The sequence below is a fragment of the Mizuhopecten yessoensis genome, unplaced genomic scaffold, assembly GCF_002113885.1.
Source record: "Mizuhopecten yessoensis strain PY_sf001 unplaced genomic scaffold, ASM211388v2 scaffold11145, whole genome shotgun sequence".
NCBI classification, from domain to species: domain Eukaryota; kingdom Metazoa; phylum Mollusca; class Bivalvia; order Pectinida; family Pectinidae; genus Mizuhopecten; species Mizuhopecten yessoensis.
This window is the reverse complement of record NW_018408902.1, coordinates 3721593-3742962: the sequence shown is the minus strand read 5'-3', so window position 1 is coordinate 3742962 and position 21370 is coordinate 3721593. Positions and strand designations below refer to the sequence as shown.

General features: G+C 36.2%; 2 protein-coding genes across 3 annotated transcripts in view; one reads left to right on the top strand and one right to left on the bottom strand.

The window, feature by feature from the left end:
• LOC110466810 (lisH domain and HEAT repeat-containing protein KIAA1468 homolog) overlaps positions 1-10726 on the bottom strand; it is a gene marked incomplete at its 3' end in the record, with an annotated part of 169618 nt that extends 158892 nt beyond the window's left edge. Inside the window, exons 1-11 of the mRNA XM_021523570.1 lie at positions 10438-10726; positions 9603-9692; positions 9329-9400; positions 8257-8423; positions 7946-8134; positions 7160-7248; positions 6111-6428; positions 5312-5390; positions 1838-1936; positions 1026-1138; positions 504-594 (exon numbers count right to left, since the gene is read on the bottom strand). Coding sequence (XP_021379245.1) covers positions 504-594; positions 1026-1138; positions 1838-1936; positions 5312-5390; positions 6111-6428; positions 7160-7248; positions 7946-8134; positions 8257-8423; positions 9329-9400; positions 9603-9692; positions 10438-10726 — 1596 coding nt within the window. The remainder of the gene's footprint in view (positions 1-503; positions 595-1025; positions 1139-1837; positions 1937-5311; positions 5391-6110; positions 6429-7159; positions 7249-7945; positions 8135-8256; positions 8424-9328; positions 9401-9602; positions 9693-10437) is intronic.
• A 192-nt stretch (positions 10727-10918) lies between these two features.
• On the top strand, positions 10919-19929 carry LOC110466849 (DNA replication factor Cdt1-like). 2 transcript variants are annotated; one of them, XM_021523642.1, is made up of 10 exons: positions 10919-11625; positions 11897-12115; positions 12625-12806; positions 13503-13700; positions 15749-15891; positions 16275-16381; positions 16727-16915; positions 17848-18000; positions 18564-18765; positions 19437-19929. In XM_021523642.1, the coding sequence occupies exons 1-10, from the start codon at positions 10951-10953 to the stop codon at positions 19592-19594; spliced, it is 2226 nt and encodes a 741-aa protein (XP_021379317.1). In that variant the 5' UTR covers positions 10919-10950; the 3' UTR covers positions 19595-19929. The 2 variants fall into 2 exon arrangements, with proteins under 2 accessions (XP_021379317.1, XP_021379316.1); XM_021523641.1 differs by having other exon boundaries at positions 12625-12812.
• Positions 19930-21370: the final 1441 nt, after the last annotated feature.

Genomic DNA, 21370 nt, shown 5'->3' with positions numbered 1-21370 from the left:
TAACAAATACTCCTAGACAGTAACCACAAGCTGTTAACAAATACTCCTAGACAGTAACCACAAGCTGTTAACAAATACTCCTAGACAGTAACCACAAGCTGTTAACAAATACTCCTAGACAGTAACCACAAGCTGTTAACAAATACTCCTAGACAGTAACCACAAGCTGTTAACAAATACTCCTAGACAGTAACCACAAGCTGTTAACAAATACTCCTAGACAGTAACCACAAGCTGTTAACAAAGAAAAAGAAGTCAATTGTGTTGGATAAAATTTGTTACCTATTTTTAAAACTTCAAATTGCAAACAAATTGAAAAGGACTTTATGATTACTTGGATAAGTCAGCTGGTGAGAAGCAATTTTTACTGATAGTTTGTGAAAAATACAATTGTGTGATTCTGTTGAGTTTTTCACAGTTACACATGTCCTGATCAACAACCAACCCATTCGTAGATCACTACTTATCTAAGAGGAAGTCATGAGCATAGTTTCCATGGTTACCTGTTCCCAACACTGCGGTAGGAGCTCCTCCATGAGTCGAGCTTGTCCCACATGTTGGGCAAACGCTACACATCCTGTCAGGATCATCTGTCTGTAAACAAACAATTATGGTCAGTAGACTGGGTATCTCGCAGGATATAAACATTACACTTTAGAAAAAGAAAGACTGAACATCCTATACTTATAGCATTAGCCATTGCATTTTAGATTTTCAATGTACAATTATTAAACAACCTATATTCAAAGCATTAGCCATTGGGTTTTTTAAGGAAAATTAAACCACCTTTTCTCATAGCATTAATCACTATCTTTCTATATACACAACAGAACAACCAATACTTAAAAGCTTTAACTCATTCACCCCAGAAGACACATTTAAACTCTTCCAATTCAAATGTTGGAATAGTTCATTATGAAATTTCAGGGGTGAATGGGTTAATCAATCTAAATTTAATTAATCACTCATTTTAAAATCTTTTATATGCAACTAAGTTCATAGTCAAATAATCACAAAAGGCAAACCTTTGTTCATCATCTGGCTTCTTGATGAGGTTAAACAGGATGTTGAGTAGTTGGTCTCTCTCCTTCTGGTCAGGGTGTAACATGGCCGTACACAGGATCAGGGGAATTAACTCCTGTGGACAATGTCAACGATATCAGCATTGTATACAGGTAGATATAATACCCAGGATCAGGGGAATTAACTCCTGTGGACAGTGTCAGCGATATCAGCATTGTATACAGGTAGATATGATACACAGGATCAGGGGAATTAACTCCTGTGGACAATGTCAACGATATCAGCATTGCATACAGGTAGATATAATACACAGGATCAGGGGAATTAACTCCTGTGGTAATGTCACCAATATCAGCATTGTATACAGGTAGATATATACACAGAATCAGGGGAATTAACTCCTGTGGACAATGTCACCAATATCAGCATTGTATACAGGTAGATATAATACACAGGATCAGGGGAATTACGAAAATTAATCACATCTTTCTAACGTGTACGGTAAATATATTGTAATAGGTTGTTAATTTCATCACGTCGTCTTTTGCACATTGCGTCATTGGAGAGTTCCAAATTTGTGACGTTCCGTCATTGTCAAGATATTGTGATGTCACGTCACGTGAAATGGATTGTAAGATAGAAATTTCCTGCACCCCTTTCTTACCCTGGACAGCTCTATCCTACACACAGGGAAATGAGAGAAATGTGTATCTTGAGAGGAACCTTGGATTTCTGAAATGGCTTTCTTTAGACACAAGTACATATACATGTGTAACACATGTGTCACTCACTATGTGTGTGACATGTCACTTACTTCTCTCTTGGCCAGGAGGACGTTGGGTACTATATGAGGTAGACATCGCCCAAGCATCAATACAACGTTGTCCTTGTTGAAGCCCGCAATCTGAGACACCTGTAAATACAGCAGCAAATCAGGTCATAACAAACACCTATCAACAATCGGAGACACCTGTAAATAAAGCAGCAAATTAGGTCATAACAAACACCTATCAACAATCTGAGACACCTGTAAATACAGCAGCAAATCAGGTCATCACAAACATCTATCAACAATCTGAGACACCTGTAAATAAAGCAGCAAATCAGGTCATAACAAACACCTATCAACAATCTGAGACACCTGTAAATATAGCAGCAAATCAGTTTATCACAAACATATATGTACCAACAATCTAAGACACCTGTAAATACAGCAGCAAATCAGGTCATAACAAACATCTATCAACAATCTGAGACACCTGTAAATACAGCAGCAAATCAGGTCATAACAAACACCTATGTACCAACAATTGGAGACACCTGTAAATCCAGCAGCAAATTAGGTCATAACAAACACCTCTCAACAATCTGAGACACCTGTAAATACAGCAGCAAATCAGGTTATAACAAACATCTATCAACAATCTGAGACACCTGAAAATACAGCAGCAAATCAGGTCATAACAAATATCTATCAACAATCTGAGACACCTGAAAATACAGCAGCAAATTAGGTCATAACAAACACCTATCAACAATCTGAGACACCTGTAAATAAAGCAGCAAATCAGGTCATAACAAACACCTATGTACCAACAATTGGAGACACCTGAAAATACAGCAGCAAATTAGGTAATAAAAAACACCTATCAACAATCTGAGACACCTGTAAATAAGGCAGCAAATCAGGTCATAACAAACACCCATCAACAATCTGAGACACCTGTAAATACAGCAGCAAATCAGATTATAACAAACATCTATCAACAATCTGAGACACCTGAAAATACAGCAGCAAATCAGGTTATAACAAACACCTATCAACAATCTGAGACACCTGAAAATACAGCAGCAAATCAGGTTTTAACAAACACCTATCAACAATCTGAGACACCTGAAAATACAGCAGCAAATCAGTTTATCACAAACATCTATCAACAATCTGAGACACCTGTAAATAAAGCAGCAAATTAGGTCATAACAAACACCTATCAACAATCTGAGACACCTGAAAATACAGCAGCAAATTAGGTCATAACAAACACCTATCAACAATCTGAGACACCTGTAAATACAGCAGCAAATCAGGTCATAACAAACACCTATCAACAATCTGAGACACCTGTAAATACAGCAGCAAATCAGGTCATAACAAACACCTATCAACAATCTGAGACACCTGTAAATACAGCAGCAAATCAGGTCATAACAAACACCTATCAACAATCTGAGACACCTGTAAATACAGCAGCAAATCAGGTCATAACAAACACCTATCAACAATCTGAGACACCTGTAAATACAGCAGCAAATCAGGTCATAACAAACACCTATCAACAATCTGAGACACCTGTAAATACAGCAGCAAATCAGGTCATAACAAACACCTATCAACAATCTGAGACACCTGTAAATACAGCAGCAAATCAGGTCATAACAAACACCTATCAACAATCTGAGACACCTGTAAATACAGCAGCAAATCAGGTCATAACAAACACCTATCAACAATCTGAGACACCTGTAAATACAGCAGCAAATCAGGTCATAACAAACACCTATCAACAATCTGAGACACCTGTAAATACAGCAGCAAATCAGGTCATAACAAACACCTATCAACAATCTGAGACACCTGTAAATACAGCAGCAAATCAGGTCATAACAAACACCTATCAACAATCTGAGACACCTGTAAATACAGCAGCAAATCAGGTCATAACAAACACCTATCAACAATCTGAGACACCTGTAAATACAGCAGCAAATCAGGTCATAACAAACACCTATCAACAATCTGAGACACCTGTAAATACAGCAGCAAATCAGGTCATAACAAACACCTATCAACAATCTGAGACACCTGTAAATACAGCAGCAAATCAGGTCATAACAAACACCTATCAACAATCTGAGACACCTGTAAATACAGCAGCAAATCAGGTCATAACAAACACCTATCAACAATCTGAGACACCTGTAAATACAGCAGCAAATCAGGTCATAACAAACACCTATCAACAATCTGAGACACCTGTAAATACAGCAGCAAATCAGGTCATAACAAACACCTATCAACAATCTGAGACACCTGTAAATACAGCAGCAAATCAGGTCATAACAAACACCTATCAACAATCTGAGACACCTGTAAATACAGCAGCAAATCAGGTCATAACAAACACCTATCAACAATCTGAGACACCTGTAAATACAGCAGCAAATCAGGTCATAACAAACACCTATCAACAATCTGAGACACCTGTAAATACAGCAGCAAATCAGGTCATAACAAACACCTATCAACAATCTGAGACACCTGTAAATACAGCAGCAAATTAGGTTATAACAAACACCTATCAACAATCTGAGACACCTGTATATACAGCAGCAAATCAGGTTATAACAAACACCTATCAACAATCTGAGACACCTGTAAATATAGCAGCAAATCAGGTCATAACAAACATCTATCAACAATCTGAGACACCTGTAAATACAGCAGCAAATCAGGTTATAACAAACACCTATCAACAATCTGAGACACCTGTAAATACAGCAGCAAATTAGGTCATAACAAACACCTATCAACAATCTGAGACACCTGTAAATAAAGCAGCAAATTAGGTCATAACAAACATCTATCAACAATCTGAGACACCTGAAAATATAGCAGCAAATCAGTTTATCACAAACATCTATGTACCAACAATCTAAGACACCTGTAAATATAGCAGCAAATCAGGTCATAACAAACATCTACCAACAATCTGAGACACCTGAAATGGTATATTTGAATGTGTCTACTAGAAACCTAGGTCACACTTTTTCCATCAAACACTTGATAAAATACAGGTAACCCTAGGCCCCTTTTGTTTATTGCAATCTAAACATTTGAACCAACTGGACCAAAGTTGTTCGTTTATTACATAAGGTCTGACCTAGTAATCTGATGCTGCTTTTAGGTGAGCTTTGATGAAGCCTTGCAAGGCCTGCATGCACTTTTGCAGGTACGTCAGGGTTTATATCGAAAATGTTCAATTTAAAAACAGACAAACCCTTTGTTCTACAGGTAGTCTACCATCATGGTTGCCACTCTTTAATACATGAATGAATCAGTATTAGACCACCATTGGTTTATTAACGATCTTGATGTGAATAGAATGTTACCATCTGTACATTTACAGCATTATTTTCAAATATACACCCCCCCCCCCTTTACAAAAAAAAATTGTCTTTGAATAAGGTAAGGGAGATAACTCAATATCTGCGGGGTTGTTTGACTTACCTCACTTACAATCCGGTTGTCTTTGGATACATGAAAGCATACATCTAACAGGGCCTTCTTAAATGTTGATGGTAGGTTCCTGTCACAAAACAAAACTCGGTTATTATGGATTGGTCCAAATCAGAATTCATGAAAATTAAGTGGTTTGCCATCAAAATAAAACTGTCAGAAACCAGAGAGTTTTTTTCAATAAGCATGGTTGCACAATTATTTTGACATCGTCGAAATTCCAGGGGTTACAGTTACTTACATTTTCTGCAACCCTAGAATATGTCATGGCAAAATTGTGATTCGTTTGATGTACATCAATGGATCAGACCAGTCTATTTGTATCCATCCTCGATATCCAGGGGTTACGCTCACTTTTGCTCTCTACACCCCTGGAATATGTCGTAGCAAAATTGAGGCTCAGTGTGCGCCACCTTGTGGATGAGACAGGAAGACTTGTTCAATCCTTTGATATACATCAAAAGAATCTCGCGGTCACGTAATGGTAAAAATTGGCAGGCTTTGAAGTCAGGCGTCTCTCCTTTACCGGAGATCAATCAGACAGCTATCTTCGTGCCTTCAATTTTGCTATGACATATTCCAGGGGTGTAGAGAGGGAAAGTGAGCATAACCCCTGGATATCGAGGATGACTTGTATCAACCATAAGGTGATGCAGACAGATCCTTTAATTTGGTCATGATATATTCCAGGGTGCAGAAAACGTTGAGAAGGTAACCCCTGGAATTCTAGAATGTTATTTTGACTGTTTATTAAAACTCCAATGGAGCCAAGACTTTGTTGAAGATTTACCTTCCGTTTGGATTTTCATTTTCCTCTGATTCCTCCTTCTCCTTTTTACTGCTTTCAGGTGTATTTATGACAACAAAATCACTATTTCCTTCATCTTGGTCCTCAGAATGCTTGCTTTCATTGAGATCTGACCTTGACATTTTATTGTCCTCTACATAGTTCATGTCAATGTCATCACCATTGTTAATGTCAATTGTGTTTTCTCCTACATCAGCAGATTTGGCAGTTTTTGCGGGGGAGTCGACAGCATCTATACCCCTATTTTGTTGTGGTATGGATTTCGTCACCTCTAAAGAATTCTGTAATTCTGCTTTTAATCTGAAACGATAAAATAAAGCTAGATGAGCACTTAACAAGTACATACAGTAACTTGTGTGATTAACTCATTCACCCCTGAAGTGTCATAATGAACTATTCCAACTTTTGAATTGGAAGAGTTCAAATGCGTCTCCAGGGGTGAATGAGTTAAACTATTTCACTACACCAATCATACTTACATACAGGTCTGATAACAGAGTCTCCCAACCATTCACTAGAATCATTCTGAATGTAAACTGCAAAATGTTAGGTCAAAGAAGAAGGAACCTATATACCATATCGGATAAGTATCCTTTTTCACCCAGCCATTAGAAAAGGTGAGTTTGTTCCATGGTTAAGTTACAATGGTTTATGTAGCAGAAGAAATGCAACGGCCAGACCGGGGTTCAAACCCGGGACCTACCAAACTCTAGATGAACGCTCTACCAATTGAACTATCAGGTTGGTTGACAATCGACCCAGTACAGTTCCGCTACATTCCTCCCTCCTTTCTCTAAATCTTTGCCTTCGAAGACACAACTATTTACAATTCATGTTCAGATATCCCCTTGCCAAGGGGGTTGGCAAGCTCATCAAGTTTGTAACAGGAGAAAAAGAAATGCAACAGCCAGACAAGATATGAACCTGGGACCCTCCAAACTCAAGACGAAAGCTCTACCAATTGACGATCGACCCAGTCCAGTTCCGCTACATTTATATATTTACAATGTTAACCTGAAACCACTCCCTACCTGCACATCTCTGAGAGCTGGTCTTGTAGATCTACTTTCTCTGTTTGTATCAGTAAAACTTGGTCTTCAAGTTCTTTGTTCTGGAAATCCTGAAAAAAATAATCCTAGATTTAGTTTAAAATATTTCAAAACTCCAACGTTAATTCTGACAATAATCCTTATATAAATTAGTGCAGTTGGCCGGACTTCTTCCCTTGTTTTTTAATTACAGCAAAAATCAAAATAGAGTATTTATGTCACTCTACAATAGAGACTATGGTCAATAGTCGCACATAAAATAGTACAATTTAGATAACAATAAATTACTTTTAAACATGAAAAGATTGAAATTAAACACAAGAAGAAGTACATCTAGCTTCAAAAAAATGTCTTAGTCATGTTATCCCTATATGATTACCTATTCCGTCTTTGCGTATTGCAGAGTTATCTTCTCTTGAGAGCAGGTATTGATTGTTACGTCATTGGTTCGTGTGAGAAAATTACGTTGTTTTCTCAAAAACTGATGACGTTACTCTCACAAACAAATGACGTAAAAGTCAATACCTGCTCTCAAGAGAAGATAACTCTGCAATACGCAAAGACGGAATATTATTCTCCCAATAAGAGGACATGAAAAAACACATATTACATCAAAACATTGACCTATGTTAGCGATAAAGATCAACTCATTCACCCCTGAAATTTCATAATGAACTATTCCAACATTTGAATTGGAAGAGTTCAAATGTGTCTTCAGGTGTGAATGAATTATTTAAATACTTGATAGTGCTGCCCTCCTATCCTTACCAACTGTTCCTTCATTGTGATCCACTCCTGTTCAAGTTCTCCAATACGATCTTCTTCTAGATTTACCCAGCATTCCACATTGTTTGTTTCTACTTCCTGTATTACATGACTACCATAGTCTTTATACAGATGCAGGAGATCTGGTGGTCTTGGAATGTTTAATCCAACATCATCCCAGTCTTCAAAATCCTGGGAAAATTTCAGTTTTAATATTTATTTTTGATAAAAAAATATAACATAGCTTCATTTTTCTACTTTCTTATCATTATTTTTTTTTCTTCAATTTTAACACATAATCTTTACAAACTTACTTGGTCCTCATTTTCTTCACTGAATGTAACAGAGGTGAGTTTGTAATTGTTCATCAGGAGATACTCATTCACAAGGTAATTGAGTGCTCTCTTGTCAAGGGGCCGTATTGGATCGTCTTTACCAATCTGTGTAAACCCTTCAGCCACATTCTCTGTACATTCGTTTTCTAAAATGTAAAAAAAGATTACCAAAAAATCTTGGGATTCTATTACTTTTGACCAAATGTTATCGCTTGTTTCAGGTTGAATACCAAAAGCATATCTTTTTCCTTAAACTTGCTTTTCCAGTTATTTACTACACTGTGATATGTAATTATATCCATATTTGGTATGTGCTCAAAGTCAATGAAAGGTTTCATTGTACCATCCTCTTTAAATATGTCACCAACAATGTATCTAAGTTAAATTATTTCCGCAATATATAGATCTTATTTTTTTTTACTGAAATTAAATTCAATATGTTTTCCTCTAGAAATTCATTGACCTATGATGTTTCGTTCTGAATTTCTGCTAATGCCAAAAGTGTATCCTTCCAAAAGGGATCAATTACAGATAAGAAATTGTCCAGGTTTATGCTGTTTAACGAACATGGTTGCAATAAGGTAATTTCAGTACATCATCTAAAATCATTCTACATGTTCCATTTTGCATCTGTATACATTCTCTTGATCCACTTAATGTTAATTTATATCATAAAGGAAGGAATATGTGTAAGATTTAGACCCACTATTACTAATTATTTCAGGAATCAATGTATCTCTTTTCATCTTATCCACATTACCTAGTCAACAGAGTTGTATTCTAATCTTACTGGATTTGGCAAAGTGCTAAAAAGATGTACAAAGCCAAGTAATATTATAGCTTTTAATTTTACCTATATTGCTATAGAGGAATTGCCAATGCACAAAATAAAAAATCTATAAATGAATTCCTTGCCCAGGAAAGTAAATCCAGGTTATGAATATATATATATATATATATATATATATGTATGTATAGAAAAAATAATATTCCTAGACAAAATAACAGTTGCCAAGTGGGAATTTTTTTCATGATTACAACAGAAATTTACCTGCTTCCTTGGTTAGGCTGGCTCGGAGTGATTTAATTGTTTCTTGTGCCTTCCGCAGTTCAAATTCAAGCACTAAGGAGGTAAAAGTAAAATCAAGATATTGCGCAGATTTTCAAATATTTCAAGAAAATTAATCTCTGAAATATTATTTTTAATACTAATATTTAATGTGCAAAAAATCTTATAAAGTATGCACTGTTAATAACAATAATTAACCAAGCACTTATGCGAATAAAAATGATGAATAAGTGTCATGTTCAGTCAGTTTCGTTACCTGCAACACGTTCATCCACTTGACCAGCTCCATCATCAGAATACCTTGCAAAGTCAAGGGAATCAAATGTCTGAATGCTGGAGGTTCTTGCTGCAAGAACAATATATGCATATTTATGCAAATTTTAAATGTCATAGAATACAAAACCTTCTGATACCGTTTATCTTCAGCACTATCTTAGATGAAATTGATTTAATGAAACTTGCCTTACACTATCCAACACCCTGTCAGTATGGAAATAGTACAGCATGTGTTTCCGTATACACCATTTTAGTTTAACACTCTACTAGATCACACTTGATGTTTCCATTAAGATTAACAATCATGTGTCTGATGATTATACCTTTGAGAATCCATTTCTACTATAGTTAAATTACCACAAGTGATGCACATACATAGGTTTGATTTTTCTGTGGTAATTGTTCATATTTAAATACATTGGTGATACAAAGTGTCACATTATATTTGCCCAGGACATCAAACTAAATATTTCAATATTTGGATACACAACAGTGTCACTACTGTCACTCATGAAGATTTATTACCGGTCCCGCCCCTTTTCAGCTTCAGCATCTGAGAAGTCACATTTGTATCTAATATGAAGCTATGCACAAAACTGGTAAAACAAACTTACAATGTCATGTGTAATGGTTCATTAAATATTCTGTTAAATGTAGAATTCTGTCTTACATTGTTATAAAATATAATATTCTTTACTTTTAGCTCGATCTTGGGGTTATGTTTTGATGATAATAATCGTTTATAAAACCAGTTGAACATGGTCATATTAAATGACAATTTCATCCTTGGTTCAAATACAAAGACTGTTCCTTACGCAAACCCGGCGAGGTCAGGTCATCACGAGTTCTCTCAAAATTTCCAGGGTTTGAGAAATAGTCTCTCAAACGTGGAAGTTCTCTCCCCGATTCTATCAACTCTGTATGGAACTCTAAGGCCGTAAGCATAAAGTTTTCCTTCAATAAATTGTGTGCAATCGAATCCCATGATGACTCGGACGGCTCCATTGGCAATATGTCATTCTCAGTGTCATCTAGCTGTTCTTCTGTGATGATTTCTGGATCCACATCGCAATCGAAGGGATTGGTGTTTGTGTTGTCCGCCATTTTGTGGTCACGTGATAGAGAACTAAAAACAAATTATATATTGTTGTATATGAATGAACAATATATATATACTTTACAACATTCTTTCATTTGAAGAGATACAAAGATAATAAATTACATTATTATTGATATTGAACGATAAATAATTAAAAAAGATAATCTAAATAAAGTAACGGAAGTACTGATCACATGATCTAGCGGCCCGCGAAATAGAAGTATCAACAATGGCGCAGCCAAGAGTCACCGAATTCTTTTCGGCACGAAAACGTACAGCTGATTCACAGCCATCAAAGCGCAGGAAGGTTGTAATTTTGTCATCAAGTGTAGAAACCTTATCAGTTCAAAATAGAAATGTTCGATCGACTCGGGCATCGTCGAGAAACAAGGCAGAGGTGGATGCTGTTCCCGACCAGGTTCAATTTACTTTCAACGCAAAGGCAACAACAGAAAAATCTAAAACTGAGAAGAAATCAAAACCACAATCGGTAAGAAAGGTTCGCAAGACAAACACGTCAGCCTCTGAGAGAAATCAGAGCAGCATTAAAGATGCCTTTGAAAAGGCCAACAGAGAAAACGCCCCGGCTGACGATATCGGCAATACTCTGGGCACTGATGAAGAAGTGACTTCGGCTTGGGACGAGCACGATGGAATACCGCTGACTCCATCAAAACGACCAAAGGATGGCGACGACTCGTCCGACTCCGAGCGGACAGAGGCGACCAAGAAGCGCACAAGAAAAGGGAAAAGCAAATCCACTGTTCCGGAAATCCAAGCTACAGTGACTCCATCAAAAACGGAACAGATGGAACCCACAAGAAAACCTAGACAGGCTAAAAAGAAACTTCATCTTCGTCCAGTCGTCGATTCGTCTAGCGAGGGAGATAATTTGGAAACAGAGGTACGAGTTATACTCGAAAATTAAACGAGTTCTTTGCATTACTTTAAGGTTCCAGTTTTTAAAGGATCAGGAAGGCAAGTTCCTAGCTCAAGAGTATGCATACAATCAGTATTGTTTCATCTCAATATAATTCTCCAAGCTCCTAGAGTGGGGCTAATTTCTGTCTTAATTGCATGATTGTGAACTGTAGTTTTCAAATTTGTTTCATATGTTAACATTCCACTTTTTTCTCGGAGAAACCAAATTTCTTACATGAAAAATTTCTCAACAGGGTGCACCAGAGGAAACTTCCCAATTACTGCTGCCACCAAAGACACCTCCAGCTATCCCTCCTATCCCCGACACACCTGAGGTTGTCCGCCAGCGACTGAAAAAGGGTCCGGCCAAACCAACATCAAAAAAGGTCAAGGCTGCTATGGCTCTTATCCAGAAATTAAAGGAAGATCCTGTTTCCAAGGGGAAAACCGAAAAGACTACTTACAGAAATGATGTAAGACAGTGATTGTTTTTTGTAAACAATTTTCATGTGCTTTGCATGTTAATCTGCCTCATTACTGAGCAATTCAAACTTAAGCTAACACTACTGCAAAGCAAATTTGAGATACTCGCACATTTCAACATGTGATCATGATCAGCGTTCTTATTATAATTTTCAGCATATACTTGTGGCATTTCATCAAGTCAGTTACAGTGCTTGCTCTAGAATATTCACTGCATTTGCCCAATGTATTCAGTTTAAACATACTGAAAAAAATTGAGACTTAAATGCCCTTTTTTTTTTTTGCAGTGCAGGGAAGATGAAAATCCCTCAGAGTTTATGTACCTATTAAAGAACTTTTACTCAAACTGATATCGGATAAAAAAAATCAACCATTAAATATAAAAAATAAAAATAAAAAAATTTACTGAAAGGACTTTTATTTGCTCATGATCATTACATGCTCACTTCTCTTATATTCACTCTCAGCTGAACATTAACACTGGTTTTGTTTTATTCAGTTGAAGGCAGATATGACATCTGAGAACATGAAACAGAAATTGTCCAAAGTTGGGGGTCTGGAGGATTTGAAAGCACGTCTATCTGATATGGCGAAAACAAAGGCCAGTCTAAAAAAGGATGTGCCGAAGCTGCAGAAATTTGACAAAGTGGACATAGAAGTGCCAGTCACATCTAAGGAAACGTACATGTATGGTTTATATATTCAAGTCATTTAAGCTTCTGATGGTCATTATCACGATTTTTCAAACGTTTGCAGGGGTTTAACGCTTCTGTTTTTAGGTCTATTAGACTCATCAATACTCCACTTAAAATTATTCCCAAATATTTATGGAGAAAAAAATCTAATTATTCTCTGTTGAATTTATGAAAGATTTATTAAGAAAGATATTTAAGCCAATTTAGTGATGCTTTCCATTTCAAGAAAGAGCTATATTTTCTGATAGATGCTCACACTGATGCTTTATGTATTGAAATATAAACATTTTCAATAGGTCAGATCGATGGCAGTTGTATTATTTCATTTTATATGAGGATGTTTTAATGTTGACACTGTTTGAATAGTGTCAATTTCTATAGGGCGTTTGAATTTCACTTAATGTACATTAGTTTGGAGGAAAGGAGCACTAGAAAAATGCTGCATTCAGACCTATAAGAGTAACTTCACTGAAGACTTGAAAAAATTGCTGTAATATAATATTCTAAGGTTTCCGACATACTGCCTAATCCAAAATAATGCTTTACTGCCCAAAACTTTTTGCCCCATAGCCAGGTGAAACTGAACAAGATGTATCCCACAAGGCAAAAGATTATACAGGTTTCACTCTAGATCTGTTCAACATGCATCGTAACAGTTGTCATATTTTTATTTACCATATAGAACAAAGAAGGCTCCTGCATATGAGAGGTTTCATGCTCTGGCCACACCTGCGCCCCCTACCCTGACGATGCCATACAAGTACCGTCTACTGGGAGACATGTTCCGCAGCATGGACACTGTTGTGAGCATGCTACATAACCGCGCAGAGGCCTGTACATTCTCCAAACTTAGGGCTGCTGTCCAGTCAATGACCAAAAGGTAAGACAATAAACATGCATGAAAGTTATTGAAACATTGGCTTACAATGCTGTTTACTTGGCAAGAGTTAAAAAAGAAATCAAATTAATTTTGAATTTCCTTCCATGATTTAAGGTGAGGGCTATTCCATTATTTAAGATCCCCCTAACCCCCCTGGAAGGCACTTTTTTTCAGGGGGACCACTCACAGAAGTGGGGGGTTTCCATAGAAGCAACTTATTTCTATTAATTCGTATATTCAAGTCTTGTTGCATCATCCAAATTATATATATATATATATTGCATCAATGTCAATTCCAAATGATGTATTATAACTCTGATTGTGTTTTGTTTTAAAATTACCAAAAAGCTTTACATGCACCTGACTTTCACCATTTTATAAACTGACGACTTTTCATCTGTAAACTATCAGCCAAAAACTAGACATGCTGTTCTGAGTCCAAATCAGAGCCCACAAACACCTACATTTCCATATATCATCAATTGCGAACTACCTATAGTGGGAAAAGTTGACCGACACACATGTTCGTTGACATTTGGGTAATCATATACTCTGTCGGTTTCATCGTGATTTTTTTTTATATTATATATATATTTCAAGTTTTTTGTTACATCTACATCAAACAGACATTACACACAAACTCTCACTTGTAGACAGAAGCATGCGTTTCTCAATCATAGTCATTTATACACGTCATCAACCTCATCATCATCAGCATCATCATCATCATCATCATCATCATCATCACATAATCATCACATCATCATCATCGTACATACACATTGACAATCATCATCATCATCATCATCATCATAATCATTGTACATACACATTGACAATCATCATCATCATCACATCATCATCATTGTACATACACATTGACAATCATCATCATCATCATCATTGTACATACACATTGTCAATCATCATCATCATCATCATCATTGTACATACACATTGACAATCATCATCATCAGTTTCATCGTGATTTATTCGTCAGCTTATTGCAGAACTAGTCTACCTCCCAGATTAGCTGTAGGTTTAATGTACTGCAACAATGCCAGAGATGCTATTTAAAATGAAGGATAATAATAGACCATGAGGTAGCAGTGTACAGTAGAAATGGCCCGACTCTGATAAACAAGGCACATGTCGAGGAAATGTAAACACAGCAGATTTACCCTACACAACACATGTATACATGTTTATATATTTGTAAACTGCATTACATTTACAATACATATAAAGTACTGAGAAGTGTATAAACCTCTTTTTTCTATGTATGTCACTTGTGTGAAAACCATGGTTACCACATCAAAAATTACCAAAAAATGCCAAAAATTGCAATTTTTAACCCAAAATTTGACCCCCGCAACTAGTAATTTTTTTCCTTAGCTCTGTCTGAAATCAAAGATTCCCTACCTGGTTGCAGAATTATCTGGGTCCCAGTAAAGTTGTAAAACTTAATGTTTTGCAATTTTGCGTTGTGTGCTGTTGTCAAAATTTTACCTCCTGTAAAGCTAGCTTTTCTTGTGTACGCACCCTTTCGTATTATGGCCAAAATTTTATTCTCGCACCAAAGAAATCTTCTTTCTTTTTTACAAATGTGAAGCTCACATAGCCCACTTCATCATGCTTATACCAATTTTAGTACAGTTTTATTTTTATATTTTTTTTACATATCATTATACAGGGGTTAGCCATTTAACAAAAATATCACCCATGGTCACAACCCTCTACTGTATACTGCTACCTGAACAGAAGTGATTTTCTCCAGATCAGCATGTGGTACAGAAGCTTTCTTTTGCTCACGCCAACCATGCACAGAAGTTCTATATTTTGCAAACCGGGGAGTAGGGGTATGTTTTAATGGAATAACCCTGAAGGAAGCAAAGTGAAATTCACTAGTTTGACAATTCTATTTTATTTTATCTATTTTAGTTTAATACGAAACGAAGACACAAAAAAAGGAAATAACATGATTTGAAGGAAAGGAAATAATACTGATTATTTTTTATAAACGATAAAATATTTTGTGTACTACACAGAAATTTTGAGGAGAGACATGCTGGCCAGGTGAAGACAGTGTATCCCACAGCCTATACATTTCGACAACAAAAGGGGATCCCTGACTTCACGAGCAGTAAACCCGCTGGATACCAACTCACTGTTGAGGCTAATCTTACTGAAGGTAGGATAATTACTCTCTACCAATTAAAAGCCAGTTCATCATCGAGGGTTATCCCACTAAACCTGTTGAATACACTGTTGGGTCACAACTTTACCTACAACCTTTTGTCATTTTTTTTGACCATCAATAATAAAGTTTGATTCTACATAATTCTTAACTGTTGCTAACTTCACCTTTGCCTAACTTTAAGATGTAGTTAAAAAGCTAGACTTGTAGACTATAAAAAAGATCATTTCCTTCAACCACATTGAACAACCATTGTCTCTGACGAAATTATGTCTATACTTGTAAACTATTGGGAGGGATTGAAACTTGCTATTTTCATAAAAATAAATAAAAAATCTGATGTCTAAATACTTAAATATGTACTTTCAACATTAAAGATGAAGATGTTAAGATGAAGAAAGTGAACTTCGCGGCCAAAGACCTACTGGATAGACGCTGTATCTTTCAAAACAAACTCCTTTGCATTGTAAAACGTCATCACAAGGTTTGAAAATTGCTTCTTTAGCCAATACATATAAACTTCTGAATATTACTGGAGTTTGAAGTAGCAGAAAAAGAGGTGTCTTCTATTAGATTATTTGCACCAAACAGCAAGACATGGTTAGCTAAATTGAAATGGATTTAAAAAGAAAAATGAATTTTAAACACCAGAAAGACACCTTATCTTGGCCATTTGAAACTTTTTCTATTGAATATACCTTGTTGAAGAATGGTGACAATTATGAATGAGGATATGAAATTACTTAATGAATCATTGTGACAATAACGATAATATGAAATTACTCCCTGTGATCTATGTTTCCATAATTGGTTATTAATGGGTTGTTAGGAGTTCCTGGCCAGGTTGGATAAGCCACTGTCTATACCTGATGACAAAATAACTCGCTGGCACCCAAAGTTTCCTGTGGATGAGGTCCCAGATGTTGAGGTGTCAGAGCTACCTAAGCCTGATGTTTCCCACAAGTACACCACTGCTAAGGACGTCCTGGAGGCCAGGCGAGGACAGCTTCCAGCGAAGGTATGTACATGTTATATAAGGGGAGATCACTCTAGCGATCGTGGGTCAGAAATATTTGACTAGTCTGGCGTGGCACATAACCTATCTGGAACAGTTCCCTACTTGATTAATCCAGCTCTGTGTATCATATTTCTTATAAACTGTAGACTGTGTCAAAAAGGTTTGGAATGCTCCCAGAGATCAATGCTGTAATATCAATGAAATAATGACATGTGAATTTATCTTTGGTAGAATTTGCTAAGGCCAAAAAAATTTGATTACTTGGTTCTCAGGCCCGCGCGCATCTCATGGAACCATGCGCATTGCCGATTTTATCGTGAAAGTAATAAAAAAAAATTGTGAATGTGGCAGCCGCCCTCTTTAAACAAAATCCGGAAAATTGGTCCGCATGTCGTTTTTACTCGTTAGTCACCCAAGTCCCGAAAACTCTTGAATAAAGGTAAGGATTGAGATACAGGCAAGCGTTAAAATGATTATGACTTATTAGTCTTGTGTACAAATGGCGCTCATTTCAATACAAAAAAGGAATGGGGGGTTCGTGATTCTCGTCTGGAACATAGTGGGAGGAATTTCGGAGGCTTGCTCTATGATGGGTCTCTACACAACTATAAAGAGACAAGGTAATGTCCACAATGAACGTTTTACAAACTACACAATAAAAAAAAATCGCCCTCGTCTCGTTTTTGCCATGTAAAATGGGAAAAAAATACCGCCCTGCCGCATCTATTTTGAAAAAAATTGGCCTGAGAACCAAGTAATTAATTTTATTTGGCCTAAGCTTCACCTCTGACTCGTGTTCCATGTAATAATCATATCCAGTTCCATTGATTAGTATTTTGAGTTTTTCTGCTTCTTCAATTTATTATTTTGTGTTTTTCTGCTCCTTCAATTTATTAACATTTTCTGCTTTCTGTTCCTTCAATTCTGATCAGGTAGAACAAGCTTTAGAGAATGTAGCACTGGCATCTAAAGAGGAGTCGATCAAACAGGAAGCTGTAAAAGCCGAGTCTAACCAGAGGGTGACGGACACAAACTCGTCAGCTGGCTCCCAATACAAGGGGATACCACAGTCACTCCTGGACAAGGTAACTCTATGGTGTCATTAGCGATTAGGGACATATTTACAGTGTCTCAATGACTTAAACTCAAGTTACACGTTAGGAAAATGGAGAAAAAATGTTTCTGTCAACCACCATTTAGTTTTATCATTGTCTACTCGGCAGATGTGACAGAAGTAAGCCTGCAATTTACAAGGTGGCCTCATATTCATGACCCCATATGATCATGGCATGGGATACAGCCTGCCAAATTTTACTCCAAACTGCAGGAAATTCTGCGGAGTATAAACATTTAATATCATATCAGGGTGATAGAATTATTGTATTATTTTATGTCTGATAAAAATTCAATGTACATTGGAACTTCCCAAAACTGATCACCTCTTTATACCAAACAATGATGATGTACAGCATTGTTGCTTTCTGAACACAAAACCCTTCCTCAACCAACCCACATACTTCTGTCCCATGCATCGCTGGTTTTAAGAACTTTTATTGTATAACAAAAAAATAAAATATGACTGGGCCCGTGTCAATACAAGATTATTCACAGGGAAATGTAGAAATTTTCTTTACATATTTATTTTCAGATCCGTGCAAAGGAGAATAAAAAGTTATCGCTTGCAATGACAAGAAACCCTGCAGAGGATCGACGTTTAGAGATGTTACAGAGATTACCCAATTTGATGCGGATGCTGAGGTCGCACTTTGTCACCGAGAAAAAAAATGCTCTTCTACTGGAAAACATCGTTCAGAAACTTGGAGACAGTAGTCGTAATTTTATACCATTTGGTAAGCTGTCAATTCTGTAGACTGTTAAATTTTACACCACCAAAGTTTATGCTGTGCTTAATACGAAATAAGTTTTCAAAGTGCTTAGTCTCTTACTGCTAAATGATGCTTTTTGGTCAGTCTGCCCTGTTAAAACAACAATAAACATAAAACAGGCAAACATTTCCCATTTCAAATAGGTTTCATTTTCTGAGGACAGGGTGGTAATTATCCTTGGATGGAAGTTAAAAAATCTGGGGTGTTCTATATTGATGCGCTTTTTTTGAGGTCACGCTTGCATGTGATTTCTTGGCATTGTATACTGTCTCTGCTATTTATTCTAAAGATGACAAAACTCTATATTCCACAGATGAGTTACCAGAGGGTACTTTCCCTGGTGTGCAGTAAAGTCAATAGATTATTATTTTGGTAAAGAGAAAAAAAGAAGTACAAACTGCATGAATTTACATGTACACTGCAAATTCTCTGTTATAGAACTTCAATTATTGAACTACGGAAAAAGTAGTAGTTTCAGTATTTGTCATAGCTGTATGGGAAACAGTCAGCTGAAATTATATGAGTGTATGGAATGGAAGCATGGGAAAATTATTACAGATTATTTTAAACATGATTTTGCTGACTGCAGATAATTAAGGTACTTTTTCTAAAATGTTCAATGTTTTACTTTACAGCGGCCATGGAAAGCCATGTGAAGTTGATGATTGAAGTCTTACCAAAGTGGCTTACCCTCATCGAGATAAAGAAGGGGAAATATGTCAAGATGGATAAAAATTTGGATCTGCAAGTCTTGATTGAAGGAGTGAACAACATTTTAAAGAGTAAAAGATAGTGTATGTTTCTAGTGTTGTAAGTTTGGGAGTGTGTTCAGAGTGGTAGGTTTGGAAGTACGTTTGGAGTGGTTGATTTGGGAGTAGGTTTGGAGTGGTAGGTTTAGCAGTATGATTGGAGTGGTTTATTTGGAAGCATGTTCAGAGTGGTAGGTTTTGGAGTATGGAAGGGACGTTTAAGCACGTTATGTTAGACTTGTTTTTATTTTGTGACTGTTTCAATTTGCCTGTTGAGTCTCTATCAAAACATTTGCTATCATCATTTTGTAAAACAAATATTGTATGATCATGAGAGAAAATATCATTTTTCCAGCATCAGTGAAGATTTTCAATTCATTTTATAATTGAATGTTTTGTCAATATTTCATTATATTAAATGTCAATTGTGGAATTTATATTTCTTTATCACATCAGATTACATTTAAATGGCTTGAAATACATAATTGGACGTCTTTTCTAGAAGTCCAATTTCATTTATTCATTTTACAAAGTCAGAATCTGGACACGGTAAATTGATTTGAAAGCATATTGACCCATAGCGAACTATATTAGGAAATCGGAAGCCAAGATGGTATAAACGTTTGTCGACATCAGATATTTGCCTATTGTAATCCTTGTCAAGTTGACCTCAACTATCTTGTTGGTTTATTCAAGTTTTTAATTATAAATTATTGGTAGAATCAGTACCTTGTTAAAAGACATTTTCTCTTTTCAAGTTGTTTCTTTTAACAGGATTCTTTGTAGAGTCAAAATGTTGATGCCATTCCAATTTGATCCTTCATCATGTATTTGATTGAAGTATTATAATGTAATCTATAGTAAAATGCTTGATTGTAATTTATCATCAAATGAGTTGAAAAATGTTGTCATGAAGAAAAAAGAAAAAAACAATAGATGCTTAGCTGTGTAGTACTGGTATGGGGGGAAAATGGGAGTGGACGGATTCAAAAGTTGTATGTTCTGTCCATCGGTTAGTCCTTTGTAAAATTCTATAAGCAAGTTTGTTCTTCTGTTTGGGGTTATACTTGATCTTATGTTTGGGGTTATACAAGGATTGCTCGCGATACTTTGCATCGGTTTTAAAAGAAGCATGTTCACCAATTTAATATTTCAAAAAAAAAATCATAATGATGTGCCAATACTTGTTTGCATTATAATCATTGCCCGACAGGAATTCATTGAAGATTGCAATTTTTTCTAATTTCTTGCTTTAGTATAATTATAAGTAAGTACAAAACTTGTTTTATTATTCAAACCGGATATATTTGGGAAGGTGTTTTTTTCTTGGTTGTGACATTTCTGTTTCAAAAAAAACCCTGATGTGATTTTTAGGTCACCTGAGCTTTGCTCAAGTGACCTATTCCAATCGCTTTTCGTCCATCGTCGTGCGTCGTGCGTAAACTTTTACATTTTCAACTTCTTCTCAAGAACCAGTGGATGGATTTTTTTCAAACTTGGTCAGAATCATCCTTGGTGGATGAGGCTTCAAAATTGTAAAATTGAGATTCCTACCCCAACCCCTGGGGTCAGGGCGGGGCCCCAAAGGGAAAATTAATCAATATTTCAAAAATCTTCTTCAGACTCAGAGGTACTACACTCATTTTCTCTACGTGGAAAGAAAGATCATCAGGGGCTTTACTTAAATTGTAAATTTCAGGACCCCCGAGCTATCCGTTCTCCCTTGGGGAGGGGGTAAAGTTTACTATAGTTTATATAGGGAAATAACACTTTTGGGTATATTTTGACAACTTTCTGTAGGAAATTATTTTTACTTGGTG